Genomic DNA, 26,454 nt, shown 5'->3' with positions numbered 1-26,454 from the left:
TGGTTATGGGGTCCTCATTTTATACTCCCATCTGGGAGGAGCAGCCGGAAGTTCTGGAAAGTGGCGGATGAGGAGATTATCTGGTGCCTGCAGGGAGTGGCTAATGGGTGTGACCCCTAGGTCACTGGAGATTGGGGGAAGTGGGCAGAGGATTTCTGCTCCCGGGTCCGTTAAGTCCAGAGTCCAAGCTCACAATGTTCCTCATTACCTGGGTTCCCTGGGACTACTTCATTCATGCTTGAGGTTTACCCCCAGCGTCCAGAAAGCAGCCTGGAGCGTGGAGGCTGATGGGTAGTGTAGTTCGGCTGACGGGGCTGGGTCCCTTGGGCCTGAAAGAGTTCCCAATCGTTGGGAAAAGACAAGTAAGGAGAGGCTGCTAAAATCTAAGGGCTGGGAGGAATAGAGATGTTACTGGTGCCAGTAAATAGCCGAACAATGGAATGACAGTGATACAGTGATACAGTGTCGCAAACCATATTGCTAAAGAGAGGGAGAGAGAGGAGAGAAAGAGACAAAGAGAGAGAGAGAGAAAGAGAGAGAGAGAAGTGACTATCATAAAAGCAGGGTGGGGTGGGAAAAATAAAAAGAGGGGAAAAAACCTCATCACCTGATAGTCGTTTCCCCTTGTTGACCATTCTATTAGGAATATGAACACTTTGGTTTTTTCACAATGTTGTGTGAAACTACCCCTTTAGGGAAAAGTCCAAGGTCCGGATAGTCCCCTGGGTAAAACAGAGCCCCCCCCCCACACACACACACACACACACACTCACACTGCTTCTATGACAGTCACATTTCTCTCTCTCATTCTCTACTCTCTTTACTTTCTTTTGGGTATTATGATTTGCAATACAGATACTGAAAAGTTATCATGTAGATTATATCTAAAAGTATATAACCAGGCATAGAGAAATGTACCCAAACAGCTTAAGTGTACCTGAAAATGATAAATTAAACCGTTTAGTGTCTTTGAGTTGTAGAGGGCAACATAGGTAAAGGAGAGAGAAAGAGAGAGAGAGTCCAGACTTGATGCTTGAAGGTTCCTGCTGAGTGTTTCTGAGATAGTCCAACCTCTGCTCTTCATTGAATGTGGAGATACTCCCTGCCCTTTATGCCTCTCTCAAACAATGGCTCACATGTTGGGAACCAAGTTGATGATGTTATTGCATTGGGTACATGGCTTCCTGTGTGCTCCCTGCGAGTGCCCAGGCCACACGAAATTTTGTACAGTCCTTGTATGTGTGTTTGTTTATCGCTGTGTGTCTTATTTGTTTCATTCTCAGCAACTGACACCGATGGACTGAGGTTGAAGGTGAAAATCTGATTGGCTTCAGCAAAGTACATTTTTGTATACTCTGGCTTATTGATAGACTTTACACTATCTGTTCTAAAGACTTGGGAAAGTCTCTCTAAATCGCAGCAGCCCAGAGATCATCATCAGCTGAAACCTATTAAGTTGCTGTGTCAAACAATGGCCACAGGTGGCAGACAAATCCCATACATAACAAGAGAGACCCTGAATCCTAGAAACCCTGAGACAGTAACAGGTCCATTGTCAGAAGGGACAAGGCTGTGGTGGGAAAGTCTGAAAGCTGTTAGAGTCTGAGTTGTAGCCAGATTTTCACCCTTTCCTGCTGTGGGGTAGAAGTCCTGTCCTGCCTCTCTGCTGTGGACTTTTGATCCCCCATTACTGAACATAATTTGACTTAAGTTCCTCTGTAATGTTTCAGAGATAGAGCAGTAGAGTCACTTAAGGTAAAACAAGCTCACAGGAGGGGAATTCAATGGGAGTATGGGATATCAGATAGTAATGTTTTGGGTGTCCTTATGTTGCTCCACTTCGATGCCATGGGGAACACAATGAGACCCACCTCCAGTCCCCCTGGCTGTTCCAGGAGAAGGTCAGAGTCCCTGCAGGGCCAATATGAGTGTTCAGAGCATCAGAGACTGAATCTAGCTCTGAAGCTTCTGCTCAGCCCATTCCTCCTGAGACTCTGCAGGATGGTGGCAGCTGCTCTGTCCCCTCCTCACCATCAGAAGAAGCTGCCACAGGCGCTCAGACAACCTCTGTGTGCTAATCCTTCATCTGCTACCCCAGACCTCCACCACCAAGCTCTGCCAGTAGTTATTCCAGAGTATAGTGCCAGAAATAAGCTGTAGGAACTGCTGGGTGTGGTCCAAAACCAAAACAAAACAAAAAAGAAGAAAAAGACATGTATGGTGTAGGATGTGAGCTGAGGGAGCACAGTGCATTCAAGGGGAATTCGGTGGAGGAGACTCATCTCCTCTATCCCTTCTGGACTCATTTCCATCTGGTCAGCTCAGAAGGGAATCTTTGAGAGAAAGAGGGACTGAAAAACATGGAAGAATATCCAGAGATGTTATGTACATGTTATGTACATGTTATGTTATGTATGTTATGTACATGTTATGTACATAACATGTTATGTACATGTCGGTGGTTCTGGGAAGGCAGAGAACTTTTCTCAATGTGGAGAACAAACCCCACAATCTGAGGCTGAGGTGGAAGTGATGAGACTTTCTCAGAAATGTATTTGGACATGGCTTGTTAAGCAATCACGGCCCCACAGGTTTATATAAACGTTTTTGGTTGGCAGTGATGACATCTCTAAAACAAGTAATACCAGTATACCAAAGCTAAATGAAAGATTCCATGCCCTCAATTTGATCCAAAGATGTGAAATTAAAGGAATCTATAATTCCTGAGAGTGTCTGTGTGGCTGTGGTCTGACAGAGCCTGTCCCTGGGCAGAGAGAGCAAGAAGCCCTGTTCTGACTCTCAGGGGACCAGGGACTCGCACTTCTGTGCTCACACTGGAGACCTTCTAGGTCACGGGGAGGAGCATGTTCTCTGTGGGCAAAGTTCTGCTTCCCCCAGGGAACCACACCCCTGACTTCCCTGCAACTGGGCTGGTCCCCACACATCCTCCCTCTCTGCCTGCCCAGCCTGGCCAGCCCCTCTCATTTGCAAATCCTCAGAGCTCATGCCTGGACACTCCATAATAGTCCGTGTCACCCTGCAGGGTCAGTCTTTGCCACACACCCAGAGTGGACATGAGGGCCCCTGTGCAGTTCCTCAGCTTCCTGCTGCTCTGGCTCCCGGGTAAGAAGGGAAAGGAGGGTTTACTAGATTGTGCTACCCATGTTTCAGGGAAAATAATTTAAAGTACAATGAATGGTGCTGATGATGTTTGTTTATATTTTAATCCCCAGGTTCCAGGTGTGATATTCAGATGACCCAGCCTTCATCCGTGTCTGCATCTCTGGGAGAGAAAGTCACCATCACCTGCAAGGCCAGTGAAAACATTAAAAGTTACTTATCCTGGTATCAGCAAAAACCAGGCAAAGCTCCCAGGCTCCTCATCTATTATGCAACCAATTTAGAACCAGATGTTCCTTCCCGGTTCAGTGGCAGTGGATCTGGGACAGATTTCACTCTCACCATCAGCAACTTGAAGCCTGAGGATGCTGCCACTTACTACTGTCAACAAGGTTATACTCCTCCCACAGTGATACATGCCAGAACATAAACCACCAGAGATCAGCTGTGTGAGGCTGGGCTGCCCCAGCTGCTCTTCCAAGTGCCTCCCCCGCTGAGGGTGTGTCAGATGCAGCCAGGCTGTGCAATGATAGACAGTTCTGGGTCATCAAAGGAGCATTTGGGGGCCCCATTATTCTCCTTGTCATCCCAGCAGCACAGACATGACAACAGAACTGCTGATTGAATTCATAGAGATTATTTTCCTGAAGTAATTAGGTGACAGTTAAAGTGAGTCTCCTGACCTAGTGCCTGGCTGTCCTCAATGGGACCCCTTGGAGGGGGACGGGTTGAGCTTCTCTCCCCACCCTGAGCAGAGCTCCGGCAGCTGAAGACCTCTGGAACCAGCTACAGCCATGCTTAAGGCCACTGTCCACATGCTCCGATGAGCCTCACGCAGGAAGGAACTGGCAGAGGAACTCAGGTGTGCGAGACCCCTGGGGCTGAGATCTCAGATCGGGAGTGGGCTTCCTTCACCCATATCCACTGTCTTCCAGTAGCGAAGCATTACTCCCACCAACTGCCCAGGGCACCGTGTATTCCCATAAACGTCCAGAGACTATAATACCAAGCTCCCGGAAGCATGGGAACTATTGTCTAGTTCTCACTCTCAGAGAACCCGGTAGGCTACTGAGAGTTTCCTGCCCTCACAGGAGAATCTGGAAAGCCCCCCGTGGTGTATTCAATATGCCAAAACCCAGTAACAATGATGAGTCTCATTACCCTGACCCTGAAAGAGCCTCCAATGTGGCGCTAGCTAAAATCTCAGGGCTAGGACGAATGGAGACTTACTGGTGCCTGCTCGAGGAAACCCATGAACAATGGGAAGACAGTGATACAGTGATACAGTGAAGTAGGTGACAGTGTCATTCAGAGTTTATAAGCGCTGCCCTGTACACTCTAGAAGGCCTAGAACCCATGTTTTAAAGGATGTTTTCTAATAATCACACATATTGTCACCCCAATTTTGATGACACCTGAGCCACTTCATAGCCTCACATTGAGGGCGTCTCACAGGGTGCATTCTCCTCTGCCATGATGTCCTGTCTGACGTGGTTCAGAGAGAGAGACTGTGTCTTACCAGGGGACAAAACCTCACAATCCTGCGGGTGTTGGGGGCGGGGGGAGGAGGACTGAATATACTCCCTTGACTGAGGGATTCTGACATTTTAATGGGAAATACAACAATTTTAGTGACAGGAACTGTGGTATATACTATCCTGTATCCCCTTGAATGTATAGCACTGTAGCACTGTCCTCCTGTTGTTCATTGATTTGCTCGAGCGGGCTCAGTAACATTGTGAGACTTGTTACTGTGTTTGGCATATCAAATATATCACGGGTATTGTAAGCTTGCCAGGCTTTGTCGTGTGGGCGAGAGAGTCTTGATAGCTTGCCGGGATCTCCGAGAGGGGTGGAGGAATCGAACCTTGGCCGACTGGGTCAGCCGCGTGCAAGCCTTACCTGCTGTGCTATTGCTCCAGCCCTTGAATGTGTAAAGGGGTATAAACTTCATTTCAGGGTAAGAAGGGAGGGAAACTCAGGCAATTATGAGATCATATCAAAAAAAGGAAAATGTCAACACCCCATACTTAGCCCAAAGTCTATAACCGAGACCTCATGGGAAACACCCTGGATCACACTGCTTGAGCTTCCCTGACACTCTCGGAGGTAATGTAAATCTACGGAAATTATTGTTACCTTAGAAAACTCCACATTATTTGTGATATTTTCCCACTTTATTTGGCCAAAATCCCACCACTATCTAGCACTATTGATTTTCCTTGGATTTGAATCCTTAGAATGGGAACATAAAATATGGGTTGACATTGGTGGGAAAAATGTTGACCTCTTTTTGAAAGAAGTCGGATCTGCATTCCACATTTTGTTTTCCACTTTCCCTAAGCACAGACCAACCATTCAGAGCCTTTGCCAAACTGGTCCTGGCCTGTGGGCAGGAAGCCCCTGGGCCATGGAGTTGCTGTTCCCTGAACACGGGCTCTGAGTCCCCCAGACCCTGGGTTCTGGCTCCAGCTGAGAACGGGAATGTGGGGGCTCAGGGGCAGGTGTTTGTGACCCGGACACTGAGATGAGACCTTGGCTCAGTTCATGCAGTGTCACAGCTCTGACTGCTCTAGCACATCAATGGCACTAGCAAGACCTTGGGGACACAATCAACACAGGGACTCCCTGGAGTTTCGTCTCTGTATTTGGGTTCTAGTGCAGCCTGTGAGCCCAACATCCAGCTTCCCTCAGGGGCTCAAGAGAGTCTCCATATGCGTCCAACAGAAGCAGACACCCAGGAAGTTTCCAGAGATCTGCCACATGTAGCATCCACACTGACACAAATATCACACACAGTTGGCTGAAGGGAAGAGGAATATATATATCACCTGTTGTCCTGGCGATGTGGCTGGATTTTACTGCATTAAATCTCACAATTAATGTGGCTCAATAGTTTGGAAAGAATTAAATTGGACTAAACTAATATTTTTAATTATATTTAAAAATCAGCTATTATTTTCACATGATACATTTCAAGTATCCAAAGTCCATATGTGGGCACGGCTATTCTCAGAGCATAGTTTTATTATGCTTAAAAATAATCTAGTGCCAATAATCTCATCTCAGTGTCTAGTGATTCACATGATGTGGATTACATTTCACATGTCTGAGGCCCCAGTTCATTAGGACATCTAAAAATTAAAATATTTCTGTTGGGCACTAATGGTTTGATTGTTTCATTCGGTTTCTGAAGCAGCTACTGGCATAGGCATAAGCCTATGGACAGAAACAGCGTGTCCATAGGCTGATGGCACAGAGGCCTCCTCACTGGTGTAGAATCTATGGGTCTCTGATCTGGTCCGGATGGTTCTTGGAGGAGGCATGAAGCTGGGTTGAGAAGTCTACATCAGGAGTCAGGATCCCTCTGCTCCCTGGCATTTTTCCCATGCTCACCTGTCATTTCCTCCTCCTTCCTGAAAATCTTCCTGAAATTATATCCACGTCATGTGAGGATGAAAGAAACTAGCACTTAACTCCTGGTGACACACATCCCTCCTGATTTCCTGCCCCCTGTTAGTTATTACTTCCCAAGTAGTTGAGCAGTTTATTTAGACAGGGAGTCATTTTTGTTCCTACTGAATGAACTGATAATATATATTGTATTATGTATTTCAAACACTTATCAGAAGTCTCTAACAGCATCACTGGTACAAGCATTGAAAATCATTTCAGCTGCTGTATCAGAAAACAGCCACTAGATGGGGGACAGAACCCAGAACTGACAAGGCAGAGCCTGGATCTTAGAAGTGCTGGGACAATAACTGAGTTAGTGTACCATGACCAAGAGGGGCACCAGATCCTGTGGGTGTGAGGGTAAATGTATGAAAGTAGCTTCTCAGAGACTGATTTTACACAAACGATCAGGTTCTTTCCAGTGGGGATATGAGTCTAGTATAAGTTGTCTGCCTGAGGACATTGGAGTTTACTACTGCATGCAGTTTATGAATTTTATATCCACAGAAATACAGGCCCAAAACAAGCCTCCCACATGGCCTGGGCCAGATGCCCACACTTGTTCTTTGCTGGTGAGCAGACAGTAGCAGTGAGTTTCAGATTCTAAGTGAGATAAAGGTCTCAGGGGAGGAGGCTTCAGCTGTGGGCTGTGGATCATGAGAGCCCCTGCTGTACTGCAGACACACCCTTCATGATCCTGGGCAGGGTGGTAGGTGTACCAGAGGCCTTGGCACGTTGCTGATTACAGATAAAATCATACATTAGAGTAACTATCAATTTCATATGTAGTCAGTTATAAATTAACAGCACAATCACATTCTTAGTCCCAAAGAAACATCCAATAAATGTTCAGTAAACATGTTGGAACAAAGTCATTCATCCTCAAGCAAAGGCAGCACTTTCAGCAATCTCAAAACAGGCAGCACAACTCACTACAAAGACTAGAGGGTGGACAAACCTTACAATTGTTTCTGTGTGCTCTTTCTCCAACTTTGTTTTACAACATTACACCTCCCCAAAAAAGCATGCAGCATCTTTCTCCAATCCCCCAAAGGAAAGGGTCTCTGTTCCCTACAGGAAGCAGCACATATGAGGGCAGGTTACAATTACCCACTGTCACTGTCACTGTCCTCCCGTTGTTCATCGATTTGCTCGAGCGGGCCCAGTAACATCTCCATTGAAGACTTTGCTGTTACTGTGTTTGGCATATCGAATACATCTAGGGTAGCTTGCCAGGCTCTGCCATGCTGGCGAGATACTCTCGGTAGCTTGCCGGGCTCTCTGAGAGGGGCGGAGAAATCGAACTCGGGTCAGCCATGTTGGCTGCGTGCAAGGCAAACAACCTACCACTGTGCTATCACTCCAGCCCCACAACAAGATTTATCCATGTTTGTCATTGACACCCCAGATTGGTGACATGAGCGGGGGACCTACTCTGTGATTAACAATTGGAAGCCTGGTAGCCCTGGTGTTATTACTTTCTACAAACTCTCTGTTTACAACAGAGTCATATAGTTTATGATGAGAGAATGGCTGCATTTAAGACACAACTGCATAGTTTAATATAATGACCTCAGAAGTAAAGCTAATACTGAGTTGTTCTAGTTGCATTTCAAGTCTCTCCTACACAATAATTTGTAGAAAGAGTCACACATTGGAAAAACACAAGCCAAAAATCACTCTAGAACCAGGCATGAAACTTGGATATAAAAATCATGTTTCCCATGTATGAACCTCTGGGTTTGAATTATAACACACCAAGAAAGCATTCTGTGCCAAAATGGTTGAATTATAGCCTGGCTTTCTCATAGAGTCATAGGAATAAACTTCATCTGTCTTGGTCTAGAACTCATGACTATGAGGCCTCCTCAGTGGTGCATCTACTGAGGTTCTCAGAGCCGTTCGGGTTATGCTAGAAGAGGAATGAGGCTGCATTAGCCCCTCTAGAGAGGAGCCAGGAACCCTCTGCTTTCTGCCATCCCTCCCCGACGTGGGCCATTATCCTTACAGGCTCCTCCTCATCTCTGGGTCACTCCTCCCTTTTCAAAAATAACATCTGTAACATATCATGGGATTCACAGTCCCCAGTACTTTTCCATTTTGATTGATATCTCCTCTAAAGTCCTAGTCACATGCTATTTACCCTCATCTAGTTGACAGTTTATTAATGTGAACTACTTTGCTTTTTTCCCCACACACTCTTGTGTGAAATTGTCCCATCATCACAAATACAAAGGTCAGGATAGTTCCCTGGGCAAAACGTGTTAGGTCTGAGAGTCTATAATCAGACACACAAAAATGCTCCCAAAGGCAGCACTCAGAAAAGGTTAGAATAAAAAGGTTAAGGATCTTTAAGGGGTAGAGATAAACTCAGCAAAAAATCACAAGAATGCGTTCAGTCTTTCTACTTTAGGGTGCCTGCTGATTGTCTCTGTGAGACACCCCAGCCTCTACTCCTCATGCACCCACTGAAAGTGGATCTGCTCACCAACTGTCCTTAATGTCCCTGCCAACTTAAACACTGACTCACGTGTTGAGACCCAGTTTGGAGGGATCGACATCACATTGAATAAATGGCTTCCTGTTATCTCACTGGACCTGCCCTACCACCCTAAAGCTTGGACAGTACTTGAATGTGTGTTTGTTTGTCTCATTGTGTGTCTGTTTGTCTCATTCTCTGTGACCGACACCTGATGAATGGAGGTTGAAGGTGCCAAACCAGTTGGCTTCAGTGAGGCCCATTTCCATATAGTCTGGTTTGGTGATGGCCTTTATAGTCTATTCCAAAGATTTGGAGAGATTCCCCAGGATGACAGAGATCAAGCACCTGAGACCTATTAAGTTGCTGTATCACACATTGGCCACTAGATGACAGACTGACCCCAGAAGCGACAAGAGGGTCCCTGGATCTTAGAAATACTGAGTCAGGCCTGTTGTCAGCCGGGACAAAGGTTCTCTGGAGTGGTGGGAAAGTATGAAGCTTTTAGAGTCTAAGTTGGAGTGAGATTTTCACCTTTTCTGGTGTGGGGATAGAAGTCCTTTTGTCTTCGATGGTGTAAAATGCACACCGAAGGACGGCTTTGGAACATTGTATGACTGAAGCCCAATCATGAACAACTTTGTAACTGTGGATCTCACTGTGATTCAATAAAAAGAAATAACTAAACAAATATACAAAATAATATGTTACAGAAGTCCTGTCATGCCTTTGTACTATGAACTGTTTTTGATCCGATATTTATTATTCATAAATCTGTCAAATCACTTCAGGTAAAATGCGGGAGGTGACATGAAGGAGATTAGATGGGAATATAAGAACATCAGGGAACCCCTCTATCCCATCAAACACCCACCCAGGAGAGACCTGCTGGACAAGAGGAGAGAGGGACTCCTGTTGACAGGAAGAGGGTCTCACTGGAAGTGACCTGAGGAACCTTGATTCTCCAAGTTCACTCTCCAACCTCCAGGAGTGTGAGAATCCCATGTGTGGGGTGTGAACCCGCAGCCATGTGTTCCTATGGGGGAGTCTGAGCTGAGGCTTTACATCCCGGTATCTCTGGGCAGGGTCCGCCTCAGGGGCACAGGAATGTGTGTGAGGGGGACAGGGAGAGGGGTGATGGGCTTCACTAGTCTCTTCAACCTCATCCCATGATGTTCTGAATGCTGAGGAAAAGACCCTTTGATTCATCCTTGGCTTATTGGCTAAAAGTCCCATATGGCCTTAGAGATAAAGCTGTTGGCTGTTTTTTTTCCTTTTTTTATTAGTGAAACACCATGAGGTACAGTTATAGGCTTACAAATTTTGTGCTTCGGTTTCAGTTATACAATGATCAAGTGCCCATCCCTCCACCAGTGCCCGTCATCCATCACCACGGGTCCCAGCATCTCCCCACACCCCATCCCCCCAGTCCCATCCTGCCTCTGTGGCAGGGTATCCCCCCTTGTTCTCACTCTCTTCTTTTGGGTACTGCGTTTTGCAAGAGAGGCATTGAGTGGCAATCATGTTTGGTCTATAGACTACTTTTAGCAGGCTTCTCCCACCCTGGGAGGGTCCTCACAACACCCTTCATTTGGTGCTCTCTTCTCTATCTGAGTTTTCTTTTCACCTAGCACATGTGGCTGGCCTTCAAGTCATGGAGCAAAATTCCTGGTACTAATCTCAGCCATTCCTGGGTGTTAGTCTCCCGTTTTGTTGCTTTATGTTCCCCAGATGAATGCAATATTTCTGTGTCTACCCCGCTCTTTCTGACTCATTTCGCTTAACATAATACTTTCCATGTAGTACCACTTGTATGTAAATTTCATAACTTCATCTTTTCTAACAGCTACATAGTACTCCATTGTGTAAATGTACCAAAGTTTCTTTAACCAGTCATCTGCTCTTGGGCACTCAGGTTTTTTCCAGATTCTGGCTATTGTAAAGAGTGCTGCAATGAACAAACAATTGCAGATGTCACTTTGACTATACCTTTTTGCCTCTCTGGGATATATTCCCAGAAGTGCTATAGCTGGGTCAAATGGCAGATCAAATTCTAATTTTTTGAGAGTCGTCCATACTGTTTTCCAAAAGGGTTGGACCAGCCAGCATTCCGACCAGCAGTGAAGGAGGGTCCCTTTCTCGCCACATCCGCGCCAGCATTGGTTGCTTTTGTTCTTGTGGATGTGGGCCAGTCTCTGTGGTGTGAAATGATATCTCATTGTGGTTTTGATCTGCATCTCTCTGATGATTAGTGATGTAGAGCATTTTCTCATGTGCCTTTTTGCCATTCGGATTTCTTCTTTGCGAAAGTTTCTGTTCATTTCCTCGCCCCATTTTTTGATGGGGTTGGGTGGTTTCTTCTTGTGGAGTTTAACCAGTACCTTGTATATCCTTGATATCAACCCCTTGTCGGATGTGTATTTGGTGAATATCCTCTCCCATTCTGTAGGCTGTCTTTGTATTTTGGTCACTGTTTCTTTTGAGATGCAGAAGCTTCTTAGTTTAAGATAGTCCCATTTGTCTATCTCTATTTTCACTTGCTCGGCCAGTGGCGTGACATCTTTGAAGATACCATTAGCTTCAATATCATGGAGAGTTTTGCCGACTTTGTCTTCAATAAACATTATGGATTCTGGTCTGATGTTGAGGTCATAAATCCATTTTGATCTTACTTTTGTGCATGGTGTTAGGCAGAGATCTGAGCCCACATTTTTGCATGTAGCCGTCCAATTTTGTCAGCACAGTTTATTAAAGAGGCTGTCCCTGCTCCATTTCACTTTTCTTGCCCCCTTATCAAAGATTAGATAATTATATGTTTGGGAGGAAATGTCAGTATATTCAACTCTGTTTCATTGGTCTGCAGCTCTGCTTTTGTTCCAGTACCATGCTGTTTTAATTATTACTGCCTTGTAGTAGAGTTTGAAGTTCGGGAGGTTGATTCCTCCCATTTTCTTTTTCCCAAGAATTGCTTTAGCTATTCGTGGGGGCTTATTGTTCCATATAAATTTCAGGAGTGTTTGCTCCATTTCTTTGAAGAATGTCATGGGTATCCTTATAGGGATTGCATTGAATTTGTACAGTGCTTTGGGAAGTATTGCCATTTTGATGATGTTGATTCTCCCCATCCATGAACAGGGGATGTTTTTCCATTTCCTCGTGTCCTCTTTTATTTCCTGAAGTAGCGTTTTGTAGTTTTCTTTGTACAGGTCCTTTACTTCCTTAGTTAAGCTGATTTCTAGATACTTGATTTTCTGGGGCACAATTGTGAATGGGATTGCTTTCTTTTTTTTATTTTTATTTTTTTTATTAGTGAAACACCATGAGGTACAGTTGTAGATTTACAATTTTTTGTGCTTGGGTTTGATTATACAATGATCAGATACCCATTCCTCCACCAGTGCCCATTTTCCACCACCATGGATAATATCCCCCCCACCCCCATCCCCCCATCCCCCCCTGCCTCTTTGGCAGGGCAATCCCCTGTGTTCTCTCTCTCCTTTTGGGTGTTGTGGTTTGCAAAAGAGGCATTGAGTGGCAAACATGTTCAGTCCATAGTGCACTTTCGACATGCATCTCCCCTCCTGGGAGGATCCTCCAAACACCCTTTATTTGGTATTCCCTTCTCTATCTGAGCTGCCCTTTCCTCTAGAATGCCCGACTGGCCACTAAGCTATGGAGTAATCCTCCTGGTGCTGATCTCAGCTATTCTTGGGTATTAATCTCATATTTTGTTACTTTATATCCCCCAGATGAATGCAATCTTTCTATGTCTATCCCTCTCTTTCTGACTCATTTCGCTTAACATGGTACTTTCCATGTTGTACCACTTGTATGTAAGTTTCATGACTTCATCTTTTCTAACAGCTACATAGTACTCCATTGTGTAGATGTACCAAAGTTTCTTTTTTGTTTGTTTGTTTGTTTTTTTGGTTTTTTCCCTTTATTTTATTTTATTTTTTTTTACAGTTGTAGATTTACAATTTTTTGTGCTTTGGTTTCAATTATACAATGATCAGATACCCATCCCTACACCAGTGCCCATTTTCCACCACCATGGATAATATCCCTCCCACTCCCATCCCCCCATCTTCCCTGTCTCTGTGGCAGGGCAATCCCCTGTGTTCTCTCTCTCCTTTTGGGTGTTGTGGTCTGCAAAAGAGGCATTGAGTGGCAAACATGTTCAGTCCATAGTCTACTTTCGACATGCATCTCCCCTCCTGGGAGGATCCTCCAAACATCCTTTATTTGGTGCTCCCTTCTCTATCTGAACTGCCCTTTCCTCTAGGATACCCGACTGGCCACTAAGCTATGGAGTAATCCTCCTGGTGCTGATCTCAGCTATTCTTGGGTATTAATCTCATACTTTGTTACTTTATATCCCCCAGATGAATGCAATCTTTCTATGTCTATCCCTCTCTTTCTGACTCATTTCGCTTAGCATGATACTTTCCATATTGTACCACTTGTATGTAAATTTCATGACTTCATCTTTTCTAACAGCTACATAGTACTCCATTGTGTAGATGTACCAAAGTTTCTTTAACCAGTCATCTGTTCTTGGGCATTCAGGTTTCTTCCAGTTTCTGGCTATTGTAAAGAGTGCTGCAATGAACAAACAAGTGCAGATGTCACTTTGACTATACATTTTTGCCTCTCTGGGATATATTCCCAGGAGTGGTATTGCTGGGTCAAATGGGAGCTCAATTTCTAATTTTTTGAGAATCGTCCATACTGTTTTCCAGAAGGGCTGAACCAGTCGACATTCCCACCAACAGTGAAGGAGTGTCCCTTTCTCGCCACATCCGCGCCAGCATTGGTTGCTTTTGTTCTTTTAAATGTGGGCCAGTCTCTGAGGTGTGAGATGGTATCTCATTGTGGTTTTGATCTGCATCTCCCTGATGATTAATGATGTAGAGCATTTTCTCATGTGCTTATTTGCGATTCAGATTTCTTCCTTGAGAAAGTTTCTGTTCATTTCATTGCCCCATGTTTGGATGGGGTTGGATGTTTTCTTCTTGTGGAGTTTAACCAGTATTTTGCATATCCTGGATATCAACCCCTTGTCAGATGTGTATTCGGCGAATATCCTTTCCCATTCTGTAGACTGTCTTTGTATTTTGGTCACTGTTTCTTTGGAGGTGCAGAAGCTTCTTAGTTTAAGATAGTCCCATTTATCTATCTCTGTTTTCACTTGCTCAGACAGTGGCGTGGCATCTTTGAAGATACCATTAGCTTCAATGTCATGGAGGCTTTTGCCAACTTTGTCTTCAATGTACCTTATGGTTTCTGGTCTGATGTTGAGGTCTTTAATCCATTTTGATCTTACTTTTGTACATGGTGTTAGGCAGAGATCTGAGCCCATTTTTTTGCATGTAGCCGTCCAGTAATGCCAGCACAATTTGTTAAAGAGGCTTTCCTTACTCCACTTCACATTACTTGCACCTTTATCAAAGATTAGATGATCATATGATTGAGGGGAGATGTCAGTGTATTCAACCCTGTTCCATTGGTCTGCAGTTCTGCCTTTGTTCCAGTACCATGCTGTTTTAATTATTACTGCTTTGTAGTACAGTTTGAAGTTTGGGAGGTTGATTCCTCCCATTTTCTTTTTCCCAAGAATTGCTTTAGCTATTCGTGGGGGCTTATTGTTCCATATAAATTTCAGGAGTGTTTGCTCCATTTATTTGAAGAATGTCATGGGTATCCTTATAGGGATTGCATTGAATTTATACAATGCTTTCGGTAGTATTGCCATTTTGACAATGTTATGTCTCCCGACCCATGAGCAGGGGATATCTTTCCATTTCCTCATGTCCTCTTTTATTTCCTGAAGTAGTGTTTTGTAGTTTTCTTTGTACAGGTCCTTTACTTCCTTAGTTAAGCTGATTCCTAAGTACTTGATTTTCTGGGGCACAATTGTGAACGGGATTGTTTTTTTCATGTTGCTTTCTTCTCTCTCACTGTTTGCATATAGGAAAGCCATGGACTTTTGGGTATTGATTTTATAGCCTGCAACTTTACTATACGAGTCTATTGTTTCTAGGAGTTTTTTGGTGGAGGTTATTGGGTTCTCTAAGTATAGTATCATATCATCTGCGAAGAGTGAGAGCTTGATTTCTTCCTTTCCTACCTGAATAGCCTTAATATCTTTTTCTTGCCTAATCGCTATTGCAAGTACTTCCAGTACTATATTGAACAGCAGTGGAGAGAGTGGGCATCCCTGTCTCGTCCCTGATCTTAGAGGGAAGGCTCTCAGTTTTTCCCCATTGAGGATGATGCTTGCTGTAGGCTTGTGGTAGATGACTTTAATTATGTTGAGGAAGGTCCCCTCTATACCCATTTTGGCTAGGGTTTTCATCATAAAGGGGTGCTGCATCTTGTCAAATGCTTTCTCTGCATCTATTGATATAATCATATGCTTTTTATCTTTTCTTTTGTTGATATGATGGATTATGTTGATTGATTTCCGAATGTTGAACCATCCTTGCATCCCTGGGATGAATCCCACTTGGTCATGGTGTATGATCTTTTTGATGAGTAGTTGGATTCTATTTGCTAGTAGTTTGTTGAGGATCTTTGCATCTGTGTTCATCAGGGATATCGGTCTGTAATTCTCTTTCTTTGTGGTATCTCTGTCTGCTTTTGGTATCAGTGTGATATTTGCTTCGTAGAAACTGTTCGGATGTATTTTTGATATTTCAATTTCGTGGAAAAGCTTAAAGGGGATTGGGAGTAAGTCCTCTTTAAAGATTTGGAAGAAATCACTAGTGAACCCATCCGGGCCAGGACTTTTGTGCTTGGGGAGACTTTTTATTACCATTTCAATTTCCTTGATGGTGATAGGTCTGTTCAGGTATTTAGGTCTTCTTGGTTCAGCCTTAGGAGTCTGTAGGAGTCTAGGAATTTATCCATTTCCTCGAGGTTTTGATGTTCCGTGGCATACAGTTTCTCAAAGTACTCCCTGAGGATCCTTTGAATTTCTGTAGTTTCTGTTGTAATGACCCCCTTTTCATTTCTGATTCAGTTTATTTGGGTTTTCTCTCTCCCTTTCTTTGTGAGTTTTGTTAGAGGCTTATCAATCTTGTTAATTTTCTCGAAGAACCAGCTCTTGGTTTCATTGATCTTTCGGATTGTTTTTTGGGTTTCCATCTCGTTAATCTCTGCTCTGAGTTTTATTATTTGGGATTGCTTTCTTGATGTCACTTTCTTCTCTTTCAATATTTGCATATAGGAATGCCATGGATTTTTGGGTATTGATTTTATAGCCTGCCACTTTACTATACAAGCCTATTGTTTCTAGGAGTTTCTTGGTAGAGGTTTTAGGGTTCTCTAAGTATAGTATCATGTCTTCTGCGAATAGTGAGAGCTTAATTTCTTCTTTCCCTATCTGGATGCCCTTAATATCTTTTTCTTGCCTAATCGCTATTGCAAGTACTTCCAGTACTATATTGGACAGTAGTGGAGAGAGTGGGCATCCTTGTCTCGTCCCTGACCTTAGGGGGAAGGGTCTCAGTTTTTCCCCATTGAGGATGATGTTTGCTGTAGGTTTGTGGTAGATGGCTTTAACTATATTGAGGAAAGTCCCCTCTATCCCCATTTTGGCAAGGGTTTTCATCATGAATGGGTGCTGGATCTTGTCAAATGCTTTCTCTGCGTCTATTGATATGATCATATGATTTTTATCTTTTCTTTTGTTGATATGATGGATTATGTTGATTGATTTCCGAATGTTGAACCATCCTTGCATTCCTGGGGTGAATCCCACTTGGTCATGATGTATGATCTTTTTGATGAGTTGTTGAATTCTATTGGCTAGTATTTTTTTGAGAATCTTCGCATCTGTGTTCATCAGGGATATTGGCCTGCAGTTTTCTTTTCTTGCGATATCTTTGTTTCCTTTTGGTATTAGAGTGATATGGGCTTCATAAAAGCTGTTTGGGAGAGTTTCTGTTTTTTCAATTTCCTGGAAAAGCTTGAGAAGAACTGGCAATAGGTCCTCTTTAAATGTTTGGAAAAATTCGCTAGTAAATCCGTCTGGGCCTGGGCTTTTGTTTTTGGGAAAACTTTTGAATACAGTTTCAATTTCCTTGATGTGAATAGGTCTATTCAGGTACTCTATATCTTCTTGATTCAGCTTTGGGAGATGGTAGGAATCCAGGAATTTATCCATTTCTTCCAGGTTCTCGTGTTTCGTGGCATACAGACTTTCAAAGTAGTCTCTGATGATCTCTTGAATTTCTTTAGTTTCTGTTGTGATATCCCCATTCTTATTTCTGATTCGATTTATTAGGGCTCTCTCTCTCTGTGTTTCTTTGTGAGTGTTGCTAGTGTTTTATCTATCTTATTTATTTTCTCGAAGAACCAGCTCTTGGTTTCATTGATCTTTCGGATTGTTTCTTTGTTTTCCATGTCATTGATTTATGCTCTAAATTTTATGATCTCTTTCCTTCTGCCTGATTTAGGCTCTTTCTGTTGATCCTTTTCTAAGGTCTTGAGCTGTGAGGTCAAATTGTTTATGTGCATCGTTTCTATAGACTTAAGATATGCTTGCAGAGCTATAAATTTTCCCCTTAATACAGCTTTCACTGCATCCCATAAGTTCTGGTAGTTTGTGTCTTCATTCTCATTTGTTTCCAGGTATCTTTTGATTTCATCCTTGACTTCGTTCCTGACCCACTCGTTGTTCAGCATTGAGTTGTTTAATTTCCAGGTGTTTGATTTGGTTCTCCGTGTCTTTGTGTGATTCACTTCTATCCTCAGTGCATCATGGTCTGAAAAGATGGCTGAGACTATTTCTATCTTCCTGATTCTGTTGAGGTATGTTTTGTGTCCTAGCACATGGTCTATTTTGTAAAATGTTCCATGCGCGCTGGAGAAGAATGTGTATTCTTTCTTTTTGGGGTGTAAAGCCCTGTATAAGTCCATAAGTCCTTTCTCTTCTATTACTTCTTCAAAGCCAATAATTCCTTGCTGGGTTTTGTTCTTGTTGATCTATCCAGAGGTGACAAGGCGATGTTGAAGTCTCCAAGTACTATTGTGTTGGTAGTGATGTCCTCCTTAAAATCTGTTAGCAGTTGTTTTAAATATTTAGCTGTTCCCTCATTAGGTGCGTATACATTTAAGAGTGTGATTTCTTCCTGTTGTACGTATCCCTTGATGAGGAGAAAATAGCCTTCACTGTCCCTTTTAATCTTTTTCAAGGTGAAATTAATGTTGTCGGATACTAGTATGGCCACCCCAACTTTTTTGAGGGAGTTGTGTGCTTGCAGGATTGTTTTCCATCCTTTGACTTTGAGTATGTGTTTGCTCTGGCTGTTGAGATGAGTTTCTTGTAGGCAGCAGAATGTTGGGTTCTGTCTCTGTATCCATTTTGCCACTCTGTGTCTCTTAAATGGTGAATTTAGACCATTGACATTGAGAGAGAGAATGGTTATGGGGTTTTGTGTCATCTTTCTGTGCGGTGTGTTGTGGTTGTAGGGTTTGTCTTTTCTTATAGTAGCCCCTTTAGGCCTTGCTTTAGGTTTGGTTTTGAGTCTATGAAGTTCCTGAGCTGCTGTTTATCTATAAAATAGTGTACCATTCCTTCGATTTTGAGGGAGAGTTTAGCCGGACAGAGTATTCTTGGTGAAGCTTTCATTTCAGTGAGTTTTTTGACTATATCTCGCCACTGCCTTCGGGCTTGTAGGGTTTCCTCTGATAGGTCTGCTGTGAATCTAAGGGGTGCTCCTTTGTATGTGATTTCCATCTTTGCTCTTGCTGCTTGCAGTATTGTGTCTCTATCGGCAGTATCAATCATTCTAACTATGATATGTCTTGGAGTGTTTTTGTTGGGGTCTCTTTTAGCTGGCACCCTTCGGGCTCCTTGAACCTTAATGGCTGCATTGTGCAGCTCTGGGAAGTTTTCAGCAATGATTTTTTTGACGGTGTTTTTTTTTCGTTGGGATTGTTTCCCTGAGCTTCAGGTAGTCCCATGATTCTAATATTGTTCCTCTTGTAATCATCTGCTAGGACTCTGATTCTCTGTAGAGCCATTTTGAGGTCCCTTGCCACTGTTTGTTGTTGCGTGTTGGCTTGTTGCAGCTGATCTTCCAGCTCACTGATTCTCTCTTCAGCTGCGGTCATTCTATTTTTAAGAGAAGAAACTGAGTTTCTCATTTCATCTATGGAATCTTTTAATCGTGACATTTCTGCTCTCATTTCTTCTCGTAATTTGTCGATTTTTTCTGTGGTGTTACTGGCTGTCTGTCTGACTGTTTCATTGAGTTGATTGAACATCTTCATGACTTCGTATCTGAATTCTATGTCAGAGAGATCCCTTAGGTGAGCTGTATTGACAGAATGTTCTAGATTGTTTTCGTTATTCTCCCCTTGTGTTGGGGATTTTCTTTGTTTCTTCATATTGCTGAGTAGGTTGGGAACTAGATTCCTTGGGGCTAGGTCCCTTAGTATGGGAAAACAACCTGCGGCCCCGTGAGTGCCCGCCTGCCGGAAATTAAGCCACGCCCACTTTTGAGGCCACACCCACTTTTGAGGAGGCCACGCCTCTACGGAACCCTGGGTTTGGGATGAGATGGGCGCCCCAGTCAGGAGTGAAGAGGGCAGGGCAGACGCTCAAAACTGCTTCTCTTCAGGCATCTCGGGAGACATCTGGGGTCCTGCAGGGAAAGATGGAGGTCCCAGGGCCGCGAACGGGCAGCTGAGCTGACCTGGATTTAGGATGAGATGGGCGCTGAGGTCAGGAGTCAGCTGTTGGCTGTTTTGCTTCTCTGATTAGAAAATGCATCAGACTGAGTGAACTAACTTCCATGTATTAATGTATGGGTTTTCCTGTTTCCTTGTCCACTAGATGTCAGTAGGGACATTGTGTGTCCCCCTCCAGCCTCCCTGACTGCTTCCCAGGGGAGGGTCCCTGTCACCTCCGGGCCACAGAGAGTGTGAGGAGCATCCCACCCTGAGATCAGTCCCAGCCACTGAGAAGAGAAAGTACAGGGCTTGTAGTTTATGCCTCAATCCACCCAGGTGATCCCTGGCACCATAGTTTCCCCGAGTGTTTACAGGGCATTCTAAGTACTACCAGGCTGACCTTGGTAGACATACACATGTGGAGGTGCCCTGGTAGTTCCCAGCATCAAAAGTCCCCCAAAGCTGCAAATCCTCATCTCTTACACTGAATTGGTTGACTCAACTTAGCCAAGAATTGCCTAGAGGGACCATTACACTCACCCAGAACTAAGCAACAGCTTTCATACCACATCCATGCACACAAAAATCAAACAATTTTTAAAAAATCAGATTCTGATCTCTGCTTACATTCTGTCCTGGTGCTCTGTTGGAGTTTGGACAGTGATTGCAAGGCTTCTGTGAATAGCAGTTGGCCTAGCAACATGACAGGGGAACAGCTCTGAAACCTCACTCTCTCTTCTCTCCGTCCCTTCCCTCTCCTCCACACAAGCCCCACAGCATCTCCTTCTCCTCCCTGATGGTGCCTGAAGGGTGTGGATTCTCTGATCTGCTGTTCTCAACTCACAGACCCAGGTCATCCATCATCACAGAGGCTGCAGTGCCTGCAGGGTTGGGGCCCAGGTTTCTCTTACCTCCTGCCCTTTGCCGACCCCCAAGTTCTGACCTGTAACTGAATGAGTCCCTGTGTAGAGTCCTTGTTGGTAAGTTTCTTGCAGGACCCGGAGGGGAAAGGGTGTTGACCCACTCGCCTGCTCCTCTCTGGAAAGAAAGATGGCAGCCGCACGGGAGCCTTGTGGACAGCAGGTTTGAGCCAGGGGTGGGAGCAGCAGGGACCTCATGGGAAGGGGGGCGTAATGGGCCGTCCTTCACGCCCGACCGAGGTCGCCAGCTGCACCCCATGAGCGGCTCTCCAGCACGGCCACGACTCCAGAGCACAAAAACCAATCTCTTAACTATCTAACTTTTAATAGAAATTCTTCCAGGGTTAATAAGTAAAATAGCAGAAATCCAAAACCGCGAGGCCACGCGACATCATTTTATTCTTAAACCAAGTTGTAGAAAGCAAATCATTTCACAACGCTGTTTCAGCATGTCTGATTGGGGAGGGGGTCGTAAACTCTAAACAATAATTGTGCATCTTCTATCGAAACAATGTATCTAGTCAAAGTAGATAGAGTATTAACTAGAACTCATCTGCCTCACAGGAATTGGGAGGGGTGGGAGGTGGGGTTTTATTGGGGTTCGCGGTTAAAAATAAGTATTGGTAAAGGGAAATGTGTTTGATATTTACATGACTGAGACCTAAACCCGAAAGCTCTGTAACTTTTCCCACAGTGATTCAATAAAGAAATAAATTATAAAAAAAAAAAAAAGTTTCTTGCAGGAACAGTAACTAAGTAGGGATTACTTTGAAGTTCCCACAGGTGGGCAGATGAGGCCCACTGGGAGCAGGATCCTGCTACAAGAGCAATGGCGGCAGGGAGGGGAGAGCTCTTCTGATAAGTCAGGTGTGAGGCAGCAAATGGCCCTGGAGGGTCCTGTCCTGGGTCCAACAGAAATGGAGCCCCGGGAGGTGCTCCTGTCTGACATAAGAACTCGGGGAGGCCCCAGTCACAGGCTGATCACTGGAAAGGAAACTGTCTCCTCTAGATTCCTTGATCACTGCAGGGCTCCCCTAGGACCTGCAGCTTCCTGGGAAACATTCCAGACCCTCCCCAGGATAGTCAGAACTTTATCATGTGTATGACCTGCTGGGCTAGTGGTTCCTGGAGGTCTGGTTGGGTCCGTTGGGTGCTGAATTCAGTGGTGGGGAGATCATAGGACTGTGCAGGGAGAGTTGGGTTTGCAGTTCCAGGGACAGTCTCCAGAATGAAAGAACAGTGAGGTTGATGGGTTGGCGGGATGGCACCCTTAGGACCCCAGATGCTGAATTCCCCAGCATGGATCTCTGCCCCAGCCCAGAGTGATATTTCTTGTGTGAGTTCTATCTTCGCCCCACGCTGACTGCCTCACCCCAGGTGGCACACGGTATCTCATACAGGTCTTTGTTTAGTGTCTGTGAATCCCATATGCTATGAGGAGGCGTCATTCAATGTCGTCAATCTTCTCAAGACACTAAGACTTTCATCTGGTGTCTGAGAGCTCCTATGTCTTTGGAGCAACACCAGGATTTCAAGCAAGGGATGGACCTGTGATGAGACAGAGAATATTCAATAAGGTGTTGGTCAAGTAGGACCCTCTCAGCCACCGCATCAGAACACATTCTCAACTGGCCAACTCAGTGTAAGAGGATAAAAGATAGGAAGAAAGTTCAAGGAGGTCAAGGAATTTTCAGTTCTGTGTCAAGAGATAGGAAATAATTTTTTCAAGATGAGGAAAGAAAAATTTTGTTATATATTGATGTGGAAGTAATGGACAGTTTTCTCAGGTGAAGGATGTAGAGATGAGCAAGAGAATGGCTTGGACTATCAGATATTCTTTGTCTTGACACTCATTTATGAGTCAAGACCCCCAAATGTCTGTACAATCCTTTTCAATCATTGAATTCCTGTCTGCTAATAATAACAATTTCTCACGCAAAATAATACAGCGCCTGGTGAGGGAGACTGACCCTTCAGGAGGCATGAGCTGAGGTCCACATGTGAGCACAGGACCCACCTGTAGATAAATGCTTGACAGTTCCAGCACTGCAGCATCTCAATAGCCTTGCATCCTTGGTCCCCAGCATTAAACTGCTCATCCCGATGGCTATGTGATATTCAGTGACTGCCATGTTCTCTGAGCACTGACATATAGTCCCCACCCCATCAAATAGAAAAACATAAAATTTTAATTCTTTACAAAGTTTAGTCAAATATAATGCAATTCCAAAGCAAAGTGAAAATCTCCCTTGCTTCAATTATATCCAGAGATGAGAAATGAAAGGAATGTGTACAATTCCTAAGGAAGTCTTTGATGTGGTCTGACAGAGCTTGTATCTGAGGCTGAGAAAGAAGCTATACTAACATAGAGGACGATGGACCTGGCCTTCATGTTCACACTGGGGACCTCTGGGGCCCATGGAGGATCATATTCTCTATGGGCAAAGTTCTGCTTCCCCACAGGGACCTGCACCCCTGACTTCCCTGCAGCTGGGCTGGTCCCCACACACACCCTCCCCCATCTGCCTGCCCAGCCTACCCAGCCCCCTCTCATTTGCAAGTCCTTAGAGCTCATGCCTGGACACTCAATAACAGTCTGTGTCACCCTGCAGGGTCAGTGTCTGTCACACGCACAGTGGACATGACGGCCCCTGTGCAGCTCCTCAGCTTCCTGCTGCTCCGGCTCCCGGGTAAGGAGGGAAATGAGGCTTTACATGAATTTGGACTCCTGGCTCTTCAGGGAAATTATCTTACTTATGATTAATGATATAGACGTCCATTTATATTTTTATCTCAGGTGCCAGGTGTAATATCCAGATGAGTCAACCTCCATCTGTGTCTGCATCTCTGGGAGAGAAAGTCACTATCACCTGCATGGCCAGTCAGAACATTTACAGTAGTTTAAACTGGCATCAGCAGAAACCAGGAAAAGCTCCCAGGATCCTAATCCATTTGGCAACCAACTTACGTGCCTCCCCGGTTCAGTGGCAGTGGATCTGGGACAGATTTCACTCTCACCATCAGCAGCCGGAAGCCTGAGGATGCTGCCACTTATTACTGTCAACATAGTTGGAGTAACCCTCCCACAGTGACACAGGTCAGAACATAAACCCCCAGAGATCAGCTGTGTGAGGCAGGGCTGCCCAAGAGGCTCCTCCTGGCGCCTTCACTGCTGATATTGTGTCAGAATGTCTTTGAAAGCATGGTTTCTAGGCCATCTAGAGTGCCTGTGCCAGCACATATGAATTCTGAATGACACTGTTCATCATTGCAGAGCCTGGACAGTTCTGATGCATGTCAAATGAACATGTTTAAACTCTATTATTCTCAATCTCATCACAGCAGCAGAGACATGACAACAGATCTGCTGATTAAATTTACAGAGATTATTTTCCTGAAGTAAGTAGATGACAGTGTCATTCAGACTTCATATGTACTAGCCTGGGCACTCTAGAAGGTCTAGACACCATGCTTTATTTTTTTTATGTAGGAGTATGGCTATTTATTCAGCCACTGATTAGCTGATTGAATTGGGCATAAATTCCACCTTACTTTTTTTCCATAATTTTATTTATTTATATTTTCTTCCTATATATTTATTTATTGAATCACTGTGGGAAAAGTTACAAAGCTTTCAGGTTTAAGTCTCGGTCATACAATGATCAAACACCTTTCCCTTCACCAGTACTCATTTTTCACCACCAAGAACCCCAATATAACCCCCTCCCAATGCCTGTGAGGTAGATGATTTCTACTTAACTCTTCTCTACATTGATTACATTCATTATTTCGAATAAAGATGCACCATTATTGTTTAGAAACCCCCCCCCCCCAGTAATCAGAATTGCTGAAAAGGAATTGTGAAATACTTTGTTTTCTATAGCTGGTATGAGAATCATATAATGTCATATAATGATTTTGGATTTCTGCAAAGAGCCAGATAATTACGAGATTGGTTTCTGTGCATCTGGTGTTATGGCTGTGCCATAGAGCCGCTTGTGGGGGCAACTCGTGACCTCGGTAGGGCGTGAAGGACGAGCGGGTACCATCCCCCTTCCCATGAGACTGCAGTTGCCCGTCACCACTGGCTCATACCTAGCTTTCCAATAAGCTCTGAGGCAGCAGCCACCTTGTATGCGGTCCAGATGCATTCTGCCAAAAGTCACTGGGTTTCGAGATTTGTTTCTGAGTCTCTGGGATCATGGCTGTTAATCAGCTTGATCAGGAGCCATAGAGGCCGTTTGTAGGAGGCGACTCGGGGTCTCGTTGGGATAGAGAGGAAAGGGCCTGTTCCACCCCAATCTGGTGAGGCCCAGCGTGTCTCATCATTGCAGGCCCAAACCTGACTGTTCAGTGGCCTCTGGAGGATGGCGGTCACCGGGCCACCAGGGGGAATAGGCCAAGGCACAAAATCTATTCCCACCTGAAGTGGCCCAGCGCCAGTAACCTACTGCAGGAATAGGACGCATTTCTGCCAAAAGCCTTTGGGTTCTGAGATTCGTTTCTGAGTCTCTGTGATCATGGCCATTAAGCAGTTCGATCAGAAACCAGAGAGGCCATGTCTCCAATTATATAGCTGAGCCCAAGGTGGTTTGTGGGTGTGTCTCCAACATACCTAACTTTTGGCCGTTTATTTTCTTAGTAAACTTTGCCCCAAGTTTTTTGGGTCTGGCCAAAGGCACAGCAGCAATTTTGGGGTATCTGAAAGTGACGGTGCCATCAGGCTGTTGATGCACTCACCTCACAGGTACAGATTGACCTGCTGGCGGCACCATACCCCCGTAGAAACCATGTTTTAAAGGACATTTTTTGTCACCCAGTTGTGAGGACACGTGAGCAGCTCACAACTGAAGGCATCGCTCAAGGTGCATCCTCCCCTGCCATGATGTCCTCCTATCTGATGTGGGCCAGAGGGAGAGACTGTGTTTTACCAGGGGACAAACCCTCATAATCCTGTGGTTTGTGTGTGGGGAGAGGGGAGCAGGGGGGATGAGATCTACTCCCTTGACTGAGGGATTTTGATCCTGAACTCTTAATGAAAATAAAACAATTTTAGTTGCAGGAACTGCAGTATACTACCCTGGATAAAGTAGAAGTTGTAAAGAGGTGTAAACTTCATTTCAATGTGTGTGTGTGTGGGGGGGTGTGAATTCAGGCACGTAATACACCATATAGAAAAGGAAAATGTCCACACTCTGTACTTAGCCCAAAGTCTTATATGGAGGCCTCGTGGGAGATACCCTTGATCACAATGCCTGAGCTCTCCTGCACAATCAGGCCTTGAAACTCTCAGAGGGAATGTAAATTTACAAAAACCATTGTTACCTTAGAAAATTCCACATTACTGGTGATATTTTCCCAGTCTCATTGCCCAAAATCAATTATCTAGCAATATTGATTTTCCTTGGGTTTGAATCCTTAGAATGGGAACATAAAATATGGGTTGACATTGGTGAAAAAAATATTGACCTCTTTTCAAAAGACAGAAGTCAGATCTGCATTCCACATTTTGTTTTCCACTTTCCCTAAGCACAGACCAACCACTCAGAGCCTTTGCCAAGTTGTTCCTGGCCTGTGGGCAGGAAGCCCCTGGGCCATGGAGTTGCTGTTCCCTGAACACGGGCTCTGAGTCCCCCAGACCCTGGGTTCTGGCTCCAGCTGAGAACGGGAATGTGGGGGTTCAGGGGCAGGTGCCTATGACCCGGGCACTGAGATGAGACCTTGGCTTAGCTCGTGTCATGTCACAGCCCTGCCTGCTCTAGCAGGTCAATGGCACCAGCAAGACCTTGGGGACAC

At 44.6% G+C, this 26,454-nt stretch overlaps 1 protein-coding gene across 1 annotated transcript in view; it reads left to right on the top strand.

Moving 5' to 3' along the window:
• Window positions 1-3,074: 3,074 nt before the first annotated feature.
• LOC130025149 (immunoglobulin kappa light chain-like) overlaps window positions 3,075-26,454 on the top strand; it is a 75,614-nt gene continuing 52,234 nt past the window's right edge. Inside the window, exons 1-2 of the mRNA XM_056116099.1 lie at window positions 3,075-3,123; window positions 3,234-3,527. Of these exons, the coding sequence (XP_055972074.1) occupies window positions 3,075-3,123; window positions 3,234-3,527 (343 nt within the window). The remainder of the gene's footprint in view (window positions 3,124-3,233; window positions 3,528-26,454) is intronic.

The sequence above is a fragment of the Sorex fumeus genome, unplaced genomic scaffold (assembly GCF_029834395.1).
Source record: "Sorex fumeus unplaced genomic scaffold, SorFum_2.1 ptg000003l, whole genome shotgun sequence".
Taxonomy (NCBI): domain Eukaryota; kingdom Metazoa; phylum Chordata; class Mammalia; order Eulipotyphla; family Soricidae; genus Sorex; species Sorex fumeus.
Note: the sequence above shows the minus strand (reverse complement) of the source record. Positions and strands in the feature narration are given on the sequence as shown.